Raw genomic sequence first — 19119 nt, 5'->3', positions numbered from 1 at the left:
GTCACTGACACTGAACAATGCTAAAGGCCTTCACATTGCCCAGAGTGGTAATTGAGCATGCATATTGAAAACTGAGTGCTAAATTAATGTGGCAAATATGGTAAATCACCAAGATGTCTAATACAAGAGACAGGAGTTGATTTAAATACTCATTTGTTTCCATAGGCCTTTATGGATGATGATGATGATGATGATGATGATAGTTGAACTTATGTGTGTGCATGAACTGTTCAAAACTCATCCGCCCACTCTCAACTCACTCACTGTTTGACTGAAATACTGATGATGTCACAGCTAATATTAACTCACTCACTGTTTGACTGAAATACTGATGATGTCACAGCTAATATTAACTCACTCACTGTTTGACTGAGAGCGGAAGTCCCGGGGTTTGATCTCTGGCAACGTCATACCAAAAGACGTCTAAAGATGGTACTTGTTGTTACCCTGCCTGGGTAGTGGCTAAAACAAGTACTGGTCAGCTCGGAGTTGGTATACTGTGTCTGAGTGGGGTATTCATGTTATACTGTGGCATGGTATCTCAGTGGGCTAGCACTATAAAATCAGCATTAGTCCGGACTAGCACAAGCAGACACTCGCACACATGCATTTACGTCTCTATAGAAGTGCAATAATCTTGGACACGATAAAACCCCATTTCACTAGGGATTCAACGGGTAAAAAAAATAGGACTCGAGAACTGGATGGGTAAGACTCTGCTTGTGCTCGAAAACCTGCAATTATATATCTATTCAATTATATTGGCAATTATCTTATCGTATACAAAGTGAAAGAGTCACAATGTTATCGTAGATCTCTAAGAAAACCAATGTGATCGCGTATCAAATAAAATACCTTTGAAATTTGTATGCTGATTCCCTGAAGCTTCATTGAAATAAGAATTGTCTACTTGGGAAAAGAATTCGTTTACATCTCAATGTAGCACACGCCATCTTCATTGCTTATGTGATGTAAGTTAAAAGTAACATTTTCAATGTTATCACAAATTCACAAATCAGTTTTACCTTTTTCTTAATTGAAAACAAAACATTGAAAGATTACTAGGCTTGTAAATTTATAGTTGACTTCTATGAGACATTTTCCCGACATTTGAAGAGATAATTAGAATGAGATACAGTAACAGAATGTAAATATTCAATAAAGTGATGTCCAGTTAGAAATATCTTATGAAAATATTGAATTAATAATGATTAACGTTACCATGCTAATTTAAAATGAATAGGTCTACTGCTTGCGACAGTTTAAGAGTTTTGTAAAATATCCCTTTTAAACAAGAAATTAAGTACTTTTTTAAACCAGGAAATATCCATATGAAATGGTTGTAAATAAGTGTATTGTTTCGAAAAATAACTAAAAGAAAAGCTATTGACACTTTTATTTGATTTAAAAGAAAGTTACATAAAGACCCGTTTCTATTAACTTATTGAAAGTCAACCAGATTAGAGTTTGGTCTCGACTTGGACTCGACCCCCACTAAACCTGGCCTGTGCCCGAGTACTCAAGTACTCTGAAGCCCTACTTTTCATATCATCTCGCCTCACTTAAGAATATATGATTAAAGCATGCCTCAAAATGTTCAACAGTAACTGTGTCCTACTTTGACAACATTAAACTAGCCGATAATTCAACAGCTCTCTCGCTAACACCTCAGTAAATGTTTTAGTTAAATAGAAAACAGGTTCCCTCTCCAAGCGAGATAATTGACAGTGAAACTACGCATGTTGGTGGCTCAGTGTGCTAAGCACATCCTAAACACTTTAGCATTGATTTCCTAAGATTTTTGTTTAACCGGTCCCAAATATGTTTTATCGATGGCAGGTCAGCAAGGAATGGATCCTGAAATTGGTGATAGCCTAATAAAGGAGGGAAAACCATAGAGAAAACAGCATAATCTAATGTTGCTGATCAGAGCAGGTGTAGGTTTTTGGCAGTCACTTGACTGGAGTTTGTATTTGTATTTTGGTAGTCAATTGACTTGAGTTTATATTGGGTTTTTGGCAGTCACTTGACTGGAGTTTGTATTGGGTTTTTGGCAGTCACTTGACTGGAGTTTGTATTTGTATTTTGGCAGTCAATTGACTTGAGTTTGTATTGGGTTTTTGGCAGTCACTTGACTGGAGTTTGTATTGGGTTTTTGGCAGTCAATTGACTTGAGTTTGTATTGGGTTTTTGGCAGTCACTTGACATGAGTTTGTATTGGGTTTTTGGCAGTCACTTGACATGAGTTTGTATTGGGTATTGGATTGTTTTGATGTTTTACAAGATTTTATTGTGAATAATAGCATGAGATTTTGGACATATGCAGTCAACATTCATTGAGTTTTATGCTGTTTCAAATTTTTAGCTTCTTGCTGCCAAATGTTGTTTTTTGTTTTTAGTGATTTATTTATTGATGTTATTTTGTTATTTCGCATTAGTTTGCTGTTACCTTGAACTTCTATAATTTATCTGTTGAGTTGAATTTAGATGTAAAAATATCTGTCAATGTTAACATTATGTACTTAATGACAACATCTCACCAGTTGCCAACTATTTAGTTAAAATGGGATTTAAGCATCTTTCTCGTGTTCCTAAATAAATAGTAAATGAGTGAGTGTGTGAATTAGGAGATAAACATAAGGGCTGGGATGGTTAATTTGGGTACCAAGAACTGTGAGTTATGTGATAAGTAATGTGATTTATTGTTTAATGACAATAATAAAACTACACTTACATTACAAATCAATAATGTTCTTTCTGAGTACGCACACATTCCATCTGACTTTTATGTCTCTGGGAAGATGAAGCTTCAGTCAAATCAGTTTGTGCACTGGAGGCTTCAAACTTAAACCATTTACTCACTCGGGCAGTTAATCAATTCCTCATAGCTCATTGCTTATTCTCTAAATGTTGAGGGGCGGTCGGGTAGCCTTGTGGTTAAAGCATTCGCTCGTCATGCCGAAGACCTGGGATTGATTCCCGACATGGGTACAATGTGTGAAGGCCATTTCTGGTGTCCCCTGCCATGATATTGCTGGAATATTGCTAAAAGCGGCGTAAAACCAAACTCACTCACTCACTCTAAATGTTTATCAAGGACCAGATTAAGGTACAAATGACACACTTCATTGCTGATATGTTTCTACCTTAACTGAATACACAATTTAACCCTCTATTTCCAGGTCAAGGTTAAGGTCAAAATGTCATTCTCAGTGGTCCTATCATATTGTCACATCAGGGAATAGTTTCTGCCTAGATTGGAAACATTGTAAACTCAATTGAACCCAAAGTTTTTTGGTCAAGGTCAAAGTCAAAATGTCACGCTCAGTAGAGTGTATTTTGGATAAGTAAAATAAACATGGTATCTGTTGTATTTGGCAAGCCGATGGACAAGGGCAATGCCATATTTGTTTGTAAACACTGAGAGTTGTACCTACCTGACCTTATGTATTTGCATGTCTATCTTAAAATGACCCCATGTGTTTATCCCCCTGAGAAACCTTTATATATATATGTGATAAAAGATCCTGTCATATTTTTTACTTGATATTAAATGTACAAGTGTTTCTGCCTTACATTGTATACTCAATTTATTTTGATGTTTTCAGGTCAAGGTCAAAATGTGACACTTCATGGCCCCGCTGACACAGCACAGACAGTTAGCAAGTCTGTTGTCATGTACTGCAACGTAGTGAAGGAGCCTGGAGATGGTGGCTCCAGCAATCTTCAGTACGACAAGCCGTACATCGTCAACTGGACGTTCACCCCGCTGGGGAGTACCACGTCCCGGGTCATTGTGAAATGGACACACCACTACAACAAGAGTTACACCAACCTCACATCTCACCCGGAGAAGTACCACAACACCATGCCGGTCCATCTCCAGATCTCTGACCTAACCCTAGATGATGCTGGGACCTACGGATGCTGGTCAAATGTGACAAGTCCTGCCATCAAGACAGCTCAGTTATATCTAATTGGTGAGTAACAATGGTAACGATTTTTTATCCTCAAGGATAATTGACCTTTTGTCTGGTGTCCAAGACAAAAATTTGACTTGTGCGAAGTATCAAGGGTCACTCCTTTCTGCTTCTCACCAGGACCTCAAGACGAAAGGCTTATTTGTTGAAGCAGTATCACACACAAGGCCATTTTTTGTGGGCCCCACCACAATATGGCTCAAATATTGTTTAATGCAGTGTATAACCATACCCGTTTGCTTCAGTTTTGAGAGTCACCAGTTTTCCTGCAATTCAGAGTGTGATCTGACTTCTGTGATCACTGATGCAAAGATTAAAGTATTCTCTTGTCCCACTGAAGACCTGGGTTTGAATCCACAGATGATAGTGCACTGAAAGCTCAAATAGTGGTTTTAAATAAGTAGATAACAGGGCTTGATTTAAAACATGCATCAGTGCAACCTGTTATTGAAATAAGCAACTTATTATTTAAGTCTACAGTTTCAAATCTGTGTCTGACTAACAATATCTCATCATTGATCTGAAATCTCTTCTTGATGGCTACCAATGAGATCACCCCAACAGATGCTCCCTACATATGCACTCAATATATGCCCCCAACAGTCGTCCCCAACAGATGCCCCCAACAGTTGCCCCAACAGATGCCCCTAACAGTCGTCCCTAAAAGTCGTCCCCAACAGTCGTCCCTGACAGATGCCCCTAACAGTCATCCCCGACAGATGCCCCCAACAGTTGCCCCTAACAGTCGTCCCCAACAGATGCCCCCAACAGTTGCCCCCAACAGTTGCCCCTAACAGTCGTCCCTAACAGTCATCCCCAACAGATGCCCCCAACAGTTGCCCCAACAGTTGCCCCCAACAGTTGCCCCCGACAGATGCCCCCAACAGTCGTCCCCAACAGTTGCCCCCAACAGTCGTCCCTAACAGTCGTCCCCGACAGATGCCCCCAACAGTTGCCCCAAACAGTTGCTCCCAACAGTTGCCCCCAACAGTTGCCCCCAACAGATGCCCCTAACAGTCATCCCCAACAGATGCCCCCAACAGTTGCCCCCAACAGATGCCCCCAACAGTTGCCCTCAACAGTTGCCCCAACAGATGCCCCTAACAGTCGTCCCTAACAGTCGTCCCCAACAGTCGTCCCCGACAGATGCCCCCAACAGATGCCCCCAACAGTTTTCCCCAACAGATGCCCCCGACAGATGCCCCCAACAGTTTTCCCCAACATATGCCCCAACAGATGCCCCCCACAGATGCCCCCGACAGATGCCCCCAACAGTTGCCCCCAACAGATGCCCCAACAGTTGCCCACAACAGATGCCCCGACAGATGCCCCCAACAGTTTTTCCCAACATATACCCCCAACAGATGCCCCCAACAGTTGCCCACAACAGATGCCCCGACAGATGCCCCCAACAGATGCCCACAACAGATGCCCCCGACAGATGCCCCCAACAGTTGCCCCCAACAGTTGCCCCCATGAGTTGCCCCTGTCATTAGTATGATAGAAATCTATTTTGGCAAGGAGCCTTCACAACACCTTTTTTCTGGCTTGTCCAACGAACAATTTCATTCTTTGGGAATAAACTTGAGGACAAATTGTTGTTTTAAAAGAAATTCCAAACAGTGCGGGAGTTAGAATGCCCCTCAGGAGTCATCTCTTGGGACTCCGATTGAAACGGAAGAGATGGTTTCATGGAGAAAGAAGTAGACAGCACTGATTTACGAGGACAATGTCACATTTTCGTAAGACCTATGAGACACAGTTGCAAAGAAGCCCATCACTAATGACCCCATCGCCACTTAATTACTGAAAATGCTGACTGAGTGCGTGGACTGAGGCTTAAATTGCAGACAGATAAATGTGCTTCGGGGCATTTGTATTTTTTAGATGTGTTTCAAGTTGTCTTGGTTTAAAACTGGATCAGAGGTCGTTAGAGTCATCAGAAGAAGGAGAATACTCACCTAGTGGTGGAGTGCCAATATCCTTCCTGTAGGATTAATACCCAGTTGAGGGGTAGCCTAGTGATTCAAGAGGGACTGACAGGATTTTACTGCACTCAAACTGTGGAGACTTGAATCAACTCCTTTCTCTTGTATTAGATGTCTGTGTGATGCACTGATTGTATGCTTCATAGAACGCTACTTCTATCACTGCTAGACCGCCTCCTGGTCTAGTGCTTAGAGCGTCTGCCTGGAGAACAGAAGATCGGTGGTTCAGTCCCCGGCCGTGCCAGACCAAGATGTTAGATGTTATTACCCTGCCTGGCATACAGTCTCAAGGGCATGACACAAGGGCTGATCGGCTCGAAGTATACCATGTCTGAGTGAGGTTAAACCGCAGCGTGGTATCTCAGTGGGCTAGGACTATAAAACCAACATAAGTGCAGACTAGTACAAGCAGTCACACAGATACACATGCATGCATGTCGCTATAAGTGTTATAATCTTGAACCCCATTTCAGCTCACGCACGACCTTCATGTATGTTTGATCCCCAGTTGTTGGGTAGCCTAGTGTTTCAAGAGGGACACGTCGACATGCCAGGGTTTTACTGGACACAAGATATTGAATACTTAACACATTCATATTTAATACGGACGCCAACGATTAACACTTTGAGTCCTGTTGTCATTACATTTATGACAATTATAGATTGCTTGTTAAATTTTGACATTTCTATCCTAATTCTCAAAGATCTAGTGGTTGATTTTCTGCAATTTAACTTTAAAATTCCCATTTTTTCTAGTCCACAGAGTTGGGAGCTTGTCCTGCTTGAACAAGACAAACATGTTTACTTTGTTACACATATTATTTATGCAATTCTAATTTGTTGTAATAAGAAATGATTCAGAATTATGGCCCTCAAATTCTACTAGTCAATGAGGATTCTTACTTGTCCTCAGCACAATTTAGTAGTCTCTGGCTTGCTGACTAGCATGAATTTCAAAGGCTGTCCAGGTAACTCCTTGCAGGCCTGGACCCTGTTGGTAGAGCTGCCTGTGTTGGGTATGACAGTCAATTAATCATGTGCAGGCCACAGACAGTAACAAGATCTTTAGAACCAGTAGCTAGTTCTGTTTTTGCCACATTATTAGATTTGTCTTGAAGTAACTAAAATACACTGAGAGAACTCGACTTTTGGTTGCACCTATTGGAATATGTTGTGTTTTAAGGTAGTGCATGATGGATGGTTGAGCATGTAACTGGAGAAGGTACGTTAAAGTCTGTTGTTATTTTCTGAAAGATGAAATGCTTAACAGGAAGATTTAGACAAATGACAAATGAGAAAGTCTTTTTGTTCCAGATGAAGTGTAATTATTAATACAGAGTTGTCATTTTGAGTTTTTAGTGAAATGTTGCCATGTTCCCAGAGTTAGTAAAGGACAGTTGCCATGTGATCCTGGCAACCGTTCATGAACCTGGAAATGGTGCAGATTTTACCACAGTTTGTTACTGCTGGAACTTTGGAATCAGTTTAATAAGGGTACCTTGACCTTTTCTGGCCATTGATCATAGATTTCAGTTATTTTAATTGTCCTTCTGTCTGTCATCTGTTTGTCCATCTATCTGTTTGGCTGTCTGTTCGTATGTCTTTCTTTCTGCCAAGTTGTCTCTGTCCATCAGTCTTTCTTTCTGCCAATCTATCTGTCTGTCCATCTCTCTGTCTGTCCATCTGTCTTTCTTTCTGCCAATCTAACTATCTGTTTGTCTGTCTGTCCATCTGTCTTTCTTTCTGCCAATCTATCTATCTGTTTGTCTGTCTGTCTGTCCATCTGTCTTTCTTTCTGCCAATCTATCTGTTTGTCTGTCCATCTATCTGTCTGTTCATCTGTCTTTCTTTCTGCCAATCTGTCTGTCCATCTGTCTGTTCGTCCATCTGTCCTTCTGTCTTTTGTTAACTTGTTCTGCTACTTTGCACGGATGATCCCAGCTATGGTGTCTCTCAAGGGAAGACCAGCGGGAGGGAACAACTGAGGCAGATGGAGACATCACAGGAGGCGGGATGTAGATGAGCACTTCACGAAACAAATGGAATAGGAATTATTCCTCAGTTACGGTTACACTGTACCTTCAGTGGACCGTCCGAAGAGTGTATGGAAGATGCATTTGTTGTCTGTTGGCGTACCTCAGTGTTGCACAGTTGATGGGAAATCGATTCTGTTGATGTGGGAGATAGAGTGCATGTTCATTGGGATCCGCCAACATCAAAGAAAGTTAAAGTTCATCGTCCGGTTCTTGTTATCTGCTATTTATGATAATGGGTGCTTTTTACTATTCATTGCACAAGCTATTTGTGAAAAGAGCACTGAGGTTTATACATCTTGTTTGTTAGGAGCAATGTTTCATGGATGTCAGCTTTTTGTGGAGTGAGTGAATGGTTGGGTGAGTGAGTGAGTGAGTGGGTGGGGATTGAGTGGGTGTGAGTGAGCAGGCACTTGTGTGTGTTGGTTTTCTGTGGTTGAATGCATGAGTGAGTGTGTGTGTGTGTGTGTGTACGTGTACGTGTGAGCAGGTGGCTGTGTGGATGGATGGATGGTTGGGTGAGTGAGTGAGTGAGTGAGTGAGTGAGTGAGTGAGTGAGTGAGTGTACATTGTACCTGTATTGGGAATTGAACCCATTGACCTAAGGTGCAGTTTTGTGCTGTACAGAGTGTTGTTCCAAGGTTGAACCAGGATCCATTGCCCAGGGCAAATCCCAGATTTTCATCCTTATAATGTATCACTTTCCTACTGTAGGCCTTCCTACACATACAACGTTTACACACCATGACAGACTGAAAAACAGCAGCAATAAATCCAACTCATTCTGTCAGCTTTCCAGCATAAATATTTGGCAAACATTTGAAAACTTGTGAAAAGAAATCAGATTGTCTCTGAGACCTAAGCTTAGCCTCTTCATGTCTTGCTTGAAAAGTGACATCTCGCCAATGTCCTCAGCTATCAAGATGAAGCAAATACCCCAGACCTGACAATAAGGCCAGCAGGGAATTGAACCACTGACCTCCATTCTCTGGGCAGACTTTTGACAAAGGGACTGACCATTTGGTATTCGGGGGTTTGCCTTGGGATAATGGCAATGATCCAAAAGTGGGGGTATTTCCTAATTGCACCAGACTGGAGATATGTAATTTCCTGATAACAGAGATGGGTCACTAGCTGTCCTGAATAATATGTTTTGGAAATTTGTTCCATTCTTTTAGAGAAGGGGTGGGGTAGCCTTGTGGTTAAAGCATTTGCTTATCACACCGAAGACCCCACATGGGTAAAATGTGTGAAGCCCATTTCTGGTGTCCCCCCACCTTAATTGGTATTGCTGGAAGATTGCTAAAAGCATCATAAAATCAAACTTGTCGAAAAGTGAACTAGGGACTGAAACATAATATCCTGGGCCCCACAAAATATTTAATGGTCAGTATTGTATAGTGTTACCATGTAACATATTTCCTGTGTTCCAGAGATGCCATCATGTCGAAATGAAAACCCCGAAACCCAATACAAGCAGAACATCACCCTGGACTGCTCTGTGACCTTTGCCGGAGCCAAGGCTCCGCTCCTCTACTGGAAACATGGCGACCAAGATTTAAACTCAACGAAGACGTTGCAGAATGCCACTAGCATGCGAGCAAGTCTCCGGATGGTGGCAAACAGCGACATGAATGGCCACATCTACAACTGCCACGTCGCCTACCCCCAGAACTTGCTGAATGTGGTGTGTCAAGCCCTGCCTGCCATGAAGATATACGGTGAGTCAATAACAATAATAAATGGATATTTCTAATGCACCATAGTCCATTCATTGAAGCATGCTTTTTTACCCTGGTCAATGGATCAGTGTGCATTTTCTTTCTCAACTCCCTGGGGAGTATACAACACAAGCTGCAGTTGGGCATTAGAAGGTTGAAAGCCACAATACCATCTCATCCGACCGGGTATCCAGAGTGGGTGAACAGAGGCACATTTCAAACAAAAGTCACTTGTCTAAGGAGATGCCACATTTGCTTCAGTGTGGGCAGAACCGAAGCCCTAGAAACTGTCAGGAGCCAAATGATACTATGACAGTCCTAACCACATTGTGTGGTATATTTAAGTTCGAGCGTACTGGAAGTGACCTCTGAACTTGACTACGTGTGCGCATGCGTGAGCGGAAGCTCAGGGGGAGATTGGAAAATTAGAGAGGAAGCAGTGTGTTTACGGATGGCTGGGATTTGACATGAACTGTGAGTGGTGTGTTGAGTGAGAGAAGGACTAACCAGGGCCAACCTTCGTGTTGTTCACAGGACTGCGTGCCACAATAATAGTAAGCATCAGTTTTAGAATTGATGAGGAGTGGACCATATGAGAGCCTCTCTCGTGATGGTGATGACCAGCGACATGACTTGACCAAACACATGACCTCTGTAAGTTCTTGTCATGTTGTTGTGACCCTCCCAAAAGGATGGGGAGTGGACAATGTGTACAAAATGTGAAGACCTCCGAAAAATTGTTTTTCTGGGCTGTCAAAGTTCTGTCCACTTTTTATGACCTCTCTAAATGTTTGTTATATTATTTTTACAATCTTTAGGAGTTTCTGGCAACCGTCTCCACATGTATGTCAATTCTAATTAAGGATTTTCCTGTGGATGTTTGTTGAAATATATTTTCTTTATTTTCTCTCCAAATCAAGAATGTGTGGTTTCAAACCAAATGTTGACAGGAGAATGTCAGTGAGTGACGTTTCATGCCACTTTTAGAAATATTCCAGCCATTTCACGGCAATGTACCCATTTTGGGGAACCACACATGGCTCTTCAGCATGATGAGCGAATGCTTTAACCACTAGGCTACCCCACCACCCCTGTTGGCAGGAACAAATTGTCATTTGCATGCATCAGTAATAGAAAATGCTAGTTCCTCTTTGCTGAGAACAGTCGTTTGTAAAAACATCATTAAGTGTTTCAAATGGGAAGATGGGAAAAGTGTAAACTGAAAATCTTTTGACACATGATGACACACAGTCCAGCCTTTAGTCTTTGTCAGAACACGGTGATGCACAGGACATGGTTAATATACAGTCTCTTCAAATATTGAAGGCATGGACTTAGTTGCATGCCGTGCACATATTGACTATGTAATCCTATCAGCTTAACAATCCATATCAGGAAATACTTCTCTAAGCTGCTTTGAACCAAATTCACATTCTGAAGCATTTGGATTAATTTTGAAGTGCCCCAGTATATCCTTGTTTTCTAATGAACTTATGTGAAGGTATAACTATGATTGTGATGTCCCTCCCATCCAGAGAACTTATGTGAAGGTATAACCATGATTGTGATGTCCCTCCCATCCAGAGAACTTATGTGAAGGTATAACCATGATTGTGATGTCCCTCCCATCCAGAGAACTTATGTAAAGGTATAACCATGATTGTGATGTCCCTCCCATCCAGAGAACTTATGTGAAGGTATAACCATGATTGTGATGTCCCTCCCATCCAGAGAACTTATGTGAAGGTATAACCATGATTGTGATGTCCCTCCCATCCAGAGAACTTATGTGAAGGTATAACTATGATTGTGATGTCCCTCCCATCCAGAGAACTTATGTGAAGGTATAACTATGATTGTGATGTCCCACCCATCCAGAGAACTTATGTGAAGGTATAACCATGATTGTGATGTCCCTCCCATCCAGAGAACTTATGTGAAGGTATAACTATGATTGTGATGTCCCTCCCATCCAGAGAACTTATGTGAAGGTATAACCATGATTGTGATGTCCCTCCCATCCAGTGAGGGGCGGTCAGGTAGCCTAGTGGTTAAAGCGGTAGCTCGTCACGCCGAAGACCCGGGTTCGAATCCTGACATGGGTACAATGTGTGAAGCCCATTTCTGGTGTCCCCCACCGTGTTTTTGCTGGAATATTGCTAAAAGCGGCGTAAAACCAAACTCACTCACTCACTCACTCACTCACTCACTCACTCACTCACTCACTCACTCACTCACTCACTCACTCACTCATCCAGTGAACCCTCTGAACCCTGGTGGCTCTGACTCTGATTGAGATGCCCCCCAGTCTGCTAGGATTAGGTTACATCATGCACATAGTGACGGATACGGAAGTCATTGTCTGGCTCTACCAAATTACAAGGAATCACTCTCAGGCTTGCCACCGTCTCTTCAAGGATTCTGTCGATAATGGTTGCCAGCTACTTGGGAAAGAAGAATATACTCAGGGCTGCTTCAAGGTCCATGATCCAAATAGAGTATACCCAGGGCTGCTTCAAGTACAAGGTCCATGATCAAAATAGAGTATACTCAGGGCTGCTTCAAGGTCCATGATCCAAACAGAGTATACCAAGGGCTGCTTCAAGACATGATGTCTGTATTTGATCCGGTACTTGTAGAAATGTTAATTAAATATACTCAACAACAAAAGTTCCCGTTACACCAATATTTTAGTGTATTTTTCAAACAAGTAAAGTTTGGTTTTTAATATTGTAGTACATGTATGGAATCAAGTCACAAAAATGCAACTGCTACAGAAAAGCATGCATTCAATGCAAAAGTTGACTTTTATGCAAGCCCCATGCATTTCACTCCCCAAGAATGGGTATAAAAACATGTGCAATTCCATACGCATTGTTTAGCATCGTGCTGACAACAACCACTCAGAAAAACAACAAAATTACGCAATTATTCAACATTACGAAATGCCACGCCTGTCCCAAAATGAGCGTCTGCAAGCCATTGGTATGCTTGAAGCAGGATCGAGTCAACGTGATGTTGCAAGACAATTTAACGTCCACAGAAACACCATTTGGTGTTTATGGCAACGTTGGCAACAGACGAATGCAGTCAGAGACCATCCTCAGAGTGGCAGGCCAAGCGTAACCAATAATCGACAAGACAACTGGATTTGAACAACACACCTAAGAAATCGATTCCAGCCAGCAGTAGTGACTGCAAGAAGCATCCCTGGCCTTTGACGAATATCTTCACAAACCATACGTCGTCGCCTCAGATGTGCAGGGATTGTCGCCAGAAGACCCGCCAGTTGTCCCATTTTAACAGGAAACCAGTGACAAGCACGTCTACAGTGGTGCAGACAGCGTCTATGCTGGACACCCGGCTGGCCATGCAGTGGGGACAAGTTCTATTCACTGACAAGTCTCGTTTTCACCTCAGCCACAGCGATGGACGGATTCAATTGTACCAACGTCGAGGTGAAAGTTACGTCAATCATTTGGTCATGGAAGAACATCGGTTTGGGGGCGGCAGCGTTATGGTATGGGATGGGATAACAGCAAGACAGAGGACCCCTTTGATAGTGGTAGAGGGAAATCTCAATGGACAGCGCTGCCACGACGAGATCATCGACCCTGTTGTTCTAACATTTTGCGTCGTCATGGCCCAGGCATTACCTTTCAACATGACAACGCCTGGCCTCATATTGCTCGACTTGTTCAGGATTCTCTTCAACAAAACAATGTGAATGTCATCCCCTGGCCGGCTCGCTCCCCTGATCTCTCACCAATCGAGCACATGTGGGATGAGATGGATCAGCGCCTTCGACATCAACCACTTGTTCCACTGACACTCAAGGAACTTCGAAACATGCTCCAGCAGATATCCCACAGGACTTTGTGCGATGCCTGGTCCATTCCATGAGACGAAGATGTGTTTTGCATCGCAACCAGAGGTGGACACACACGCTATTGATTTGTAAATTGACATTTTGGCATGTTCATGTTTTTTATGAAATCACACATTTTCTGAAGTCAGCATGGCAAATTAAACCATTTGAACACTTACAGGAGTCTTTTGTCTGTTGCAATCCGAAATTGTTTCAGATTTGGTAAAAAACATAACTTTGCATTAAATCTTATTCAATGTCAGGAACCTTTGTTGTTCAGTATAGTTTAAAACTTTGGAATGTGTTTAGATGAGTTGGCTGTACATTTTAAGTCCGCAATTCACTTATACTTCACCGTCTTGACTGGTTTGGCATGCCATAAAGCCAGTGTGGTGTTTCGAAGTTTATGTTCACATCTTGTCATTCAATCTGTGGTGTGCTATAAATGTAAATAGGACATGCTGTTCACAAAAGGAATCCACCGCTGTAGGTGTTGGACAGTTCTTGTACAGCCGAAATCAAAGGATAAATACAGCTACCATGACACAAGTACTTCAAGGAAGGCCTTCACTCCGGCAAATTGGCAGTCCCATTGAATAGAATAGAGGTCATTCTGACACTGATTTGTCCAGCAGCTGCTGCGGATGTAGTTTGTGTCTGAATCTTACAGTAGAGGATTACCCCAGTTACAGAGAGTGAGAAACGTCAATGCCAGAGAATAATATCTGTGAGAACAGATTGGGCACGAAAGGCAAAATAGTGATGCAAAAAATATGTGAATGGATCACTGAAAATCAGTGATGAAACCAGATGTGCATTCAGAGGGTGAGAATGCCCTAGCTGCCAGTGAATAATCAGTCTCTACTTTCTGCCAAAACAGAGAGGATGTTATAAGGCAGAATAGTGTTAAAACAATATGTGAATAGATCACTGAAATTGTGTAATGAAACCAGATGTTCCCCAAAGGGCAAACATGTCCTGCCTCAGTCTCGCTTAAAGTACAAGGTCAAGACTTAGAGAGGGAACTGGCAGCAGACTGTGACACAAAGTCGGATATAAACCCAATCAACCATGACTTGGTACATGAATCAACTCACTGGGGACATTCACTATCATACCTCTTCCACCCTTCAAAGTTCATGTGACTGCCTCCCTGGTCTAGTGGAAGAGTGTCCGCGCGGAGAATGGAAGGTCGGGGGTTTGATCCCCAGCTGCATCGTACCAAAAGATGTTAAGAGATGGTGCTTGTTGTTACTGACTGAAAATGTAAAAATACTAAATATTTCTGTCTTGTTTAAGAAGGACTAGCTACAAACTCTGAGAACAAGTGAAATAAGGTTTTGGACTAATCGTAAGCAAAATGAATTTCTGAGGCTGCATGTACCTGCATGTAGTAAGCTGGTGAGATACTTTGAAAGCCAGTTCTTTTCAACACTAGTTGACCAGCTGGTAAAACATTCTCTCTTTAATTTACCCTTCTTGTGCTTTTCCAAATATTATTCATGAAATCAGTTCCCAATAGTCCTCTCAATTAGTCATTAAAATTCACATTTCTAAGGCTGTTATTTGACTTTTATTTGCAGTGCCGGTGAAGGTGTCGCAGGTATGGTCGCTGCCCCATGTGACAACCAGCGTGTACAAGCTGGGAGCGGCCGTGGAGCTGCACTGCCTGGCCAAAGGCTACCCCTCCCCCCACTACTCCTGGTCCTTCGCCCCCCGTGACAACATCACAGGCTTTGTCCGCCTCTCCAGCAACTCCTTCTACAACATCAACCACTTCAAGCCTCGCGACCAGGGAACCTACAGATGTGCAGCAGTCAACGATATAGATGGCATCTCATATAATGACAGTCTGGATATCAATGTTACTATAGATGGTAAGAAAAATCCAATTATGAACCAAGACTCTTTTTTTTTCCACCGTTACTGTTTTTTTTATGGATGAACCACTACTTAATTACAATACTTGTTCATCCATATATATACTATCCTTACTTTGTACTTCTAATTGCCCCTCCAAGAATTTTTTTTTCATATTTTTAAAATCAAAGGTACATAGAACTCTAGGCTCATTTTAGTAACAGCTATATGTTTATTTTGTTTTTTTGTTGTTTAACGCTGCACTTAGCAATATTCCAGCTATATGATGGCAGTCTGTAAATAATCAAGTCATAACCAGACAATCCAGTGATTGACATCATGAGCATCGATCCACGCAATTGGGGTCGATGACAAGCATCAACCACATCAGTGAGCCTGACCACCCGATCCTATTAGTCGCCTCTTACGACAAGCATAGTCGCCTTTAACGGCAAGCATGGGTTGCTGAAGACCTATTCTACCCTGGATCTTCACGGGTGACAGCTATATGTATCTTATACTAATATAATACAGGAAGGGAAAGGTCTTGTAGTCAATTTCTTCACGATGGTGCACTTGAATCCTTGTTTGCCCATATTATGTTTCTAGGTTTGTCAGCACAATACCCATGCTCATGGGTTTCACCATTGTGGTCAAGGTCCAAGACCTGCATCACTTCAGGCTTTCCACCCACATTAAGCTCACATGCCGCGATATGACTGGAATACTGTACAAAGTGGTGTTAGCCAAAGATCACTCTCAGATCAGGAAATAGGAAATGAGTAAAAAGTTGTTTATTAGACCAGTGCGACAAGGCTTGATAAAAGTTTTACTTTCCTTATGCAAGACCTAAAGGAGTTAGTGACTGCACGATGTCTGTCTGTCTCTCGAAATACTTAGCTCACCTGACCCATTGTCAAGTGAGGTTTGTGTGGGTGTCAGCGATGACCTGTTCCACATGGTGTTAGTTCCATCCAGAACAAATATTGCGGGTCCAAATGTATCTCGACCAGTGACAGTGAGCATATTTATATATGCATGTGGAACAACTTCTCAGTGAATCAAAGAAATCAATATGCAATGCCGTAGCCAGCCGGGGTGTTTTTATAAAAAATATTTTTCCTTGTGAACGTTAACTTGAATAAAAAATGAATAATCTTATTTGCCCCCTGTCATAAAATGTTAACTACAGCCTTGATATGTGTATTCAGGTGTCATTTATTTATCAGCATTAGGGTTTATAGGGTTAGGGAAGACATACCGGACCTAAAACACATCAAGAAATGGTGGTGGTGGGGGGGGGGACAAGGTCCCTGGTCATGGACAATTTTTCCATTGTGAAAACTGTTCCATGGGAATAATTCCCATAGAAAGTACAAAGCAACGGTTTTTCCTACAGGAACTGATACTCTTGGACACGTGGCCTGGTTGTGCATCGTGAACATCTCGAGTACCTCAGAAACCAGTAAAGCTAAAACTTCACATACCTGGGTCCACCAATGACAACACCCCAACTTGTTGAGGAGCTTCTAGTCCAATTTTCAATGTGTCCGCCACAGCAGCCATATTGAAAAACCTATTTGTGGCCATTACTCAGCCATATTAGTTCAGGATGTAATGAAATTTGGTACCTGCGTAGATCATAGTGGGGCTCAACATTAACGTTCCATTTTTTTGCGATATTTTCGATTCTGACCTTCATTTGACCTTTTCACTTCAAACATACTCAAAGCTGAAACTTCTTAAGGCCTTTACTTGGCCATTTTCTATGAAAATGTAATAAAGTTTGGGTGATTTTGTGAAAAGTGGGGTTACTATAATGATCATGATGTCAAGGCAACGTCTTTATCGTTAGTATTTTGTCTGATGTCTGATGATGATTATGATGTTTGCATTTGAAGGATGATATCAGGTGTAATGATTTAAGTTCATGCATATTGCCTGATATGTGAAGATGATGATATAGCCAGTTGTGATGATGCTTTTGATAACATAATTCCAGAAAGTGCTGCCCTTGCCCATGGTGGTGGTGATGATGATGATGATGATGATGATATAGCCAGTTGTGATGATGCTTTTGATAACATAATTCCAGAAGGTGCTCCCCTTGCCCATGGTGGTGATGATGATGATGATGATGATGATGATGATGATGATATAGCCAGTTGTGATGATGCTTTTGATAACATAATTCCAGAAGGTGCTCCCCTTGCCCATGGTGGTGATGATGATGATGATGATGATGATGATATAGCCAGTTGTGATGATGCTTTTGATAACATAATTCCAGAAGGTGCTCCCCTTGCCCATGGTGGTGATGATGATGATGATGATGATGATGATGATGATATAGCCAGTTGTGATGATGCTTTTGATAACATAATTCCAGAAAGTGCTGCCCTTGCCCATGGTGGTGATGACGATGATGATGATGATGATATAACCAGTTGTGATGATGCTATTGATAACATTGACATTCCAGAAAGTGCTGCCCTTGCCCAAGGAGGTGAAAACGCTGCATACACCATTGCCAAACATGACGAGCGGGAGATATCAAAGATTGTAGATCACAGGTCACCTTTACAAAGTAAGAGATAGCTTTATGTGGCGTTAAATCGTGTTAATTTGACGAATCAATTTTCCTGGGCAAATTTCCAGTGGAAATCATTTCCTTCGACCCGTCAAGCATTGATTTTAAAATCCATTTGAGCTCTTTCAAACCGAGCCTTGAATGCTTTTAACTTTGCAACCCTATCCAATGGCAGCTGAACTTTCTTTTGGCTGTAATTATCTGCATGTTCCACTGTTAAACATTATGGAAGATTTATTAAAAGCTTTTTTGCTCTTTTTATGGTTTCGGAATCAAAGCATTGATGGAAATAAACCTGAACAATCTTGGCACAATATCTTGAAAGAGATCAATTTTAGGTATCACTATCAAAGCATTTTTTGTCCTTTAAATATATTTTTATGAAGACCTCTTTTAAATGAAAATATTTTTATCCAGGATTATGTATTTGGATAGTTATTTTTTCACCAAGCTTGCTTGATTATATTTGTTTGAGCTATCTTTTGTCATCTGCATGTTTCTTTATGTTTAGAAATAATTTTGATATTTTATTGGATAGTAAGCGCCCGCTGTGATACAGCTGGAATATTGCGGAATCCAAAATTTACATTCAGCAATTGACACATTATGGATGTAAGACTATTACCCTTAAGACACATAATGTATGATAGACTATTACCCTTAAGACACATTATGGATGTAAGACTATTACCCTTAAGACACATTATGTATGTTAGACTATTACCCTTAAAACACATTATGGATGTAAGACTATTACCCTTAAGAAACATTATGTATGTTAGACTATTACCCTTAAGACACATTATGTATGTTAGACTATTACCCTTAAGATACATTATTTATGTTAGACCATTGCCCTTAAGACACATTATGTATGTTAGACTATTGCCCTTAAGACACATTATGTATGTTAGACTATTACCCTTAAGATACATTATTTATGTTAGACCATTGCCCTTAAGACACATTATGTATGTTAGACTATTGCCCTTAAGACACATTATGTATGTTAGACTATTACCCTTAAGACACATTATGTATGTTAGACTATTACCCTTAAGATACATTATTTATGTTAG

The 19119-nt window shown here is 41.4% G+C and overlaps 1 protein-coding gene across 2 annotated transcripts in view; it reads left to right on the top strand.

The window, feature by feature from the left end:
* LOC124148006 (fibroblast growth factor receptor 1-like) overlaps positions 1–19119 on the top strand; it is an 81801-nt gene that overhangs the window by 40214 nt on the left and 22468 nt on the right. For both annotated transcript variants that reach the window (XM_046518927.2, XM_046518926.2), the window contains exons 2-5: positions 3609–3980; positions 9435–9722; positions 15174–15467; positions 17933–18037. In XM_046518927.2, the coding sequence (XP_046374883.1) occupies positions 3609–3980; positions 9435–9722; positions 15174–15467; positions 17933–18037 (1059 nt within the window). The remainder of the gene's footprint in view (positions 1–3608; positions 3981–9434; positions 9723–15173; positions 15468–17932; positions 18038–19119) is intronic.

Source organism: Haliotis rufescens, unplaced genomic scaffold (assembly GCF_023055435.1).
Source record: "Haliotis rufescens isolate VD_foot unplaced genomic scaffold, xgHalRufe1.0.p SCAF_18, whole genome shotgun sequence".
NCBI lineage: Eukaryota > Metazoa > Mollusca > Gastropoda > Lepetellida > Haliotidae > Haliotis > Haliotis rufescens.
This window is presented reverse-complemented; position numbering and strand designations above follow the sequence as displayed.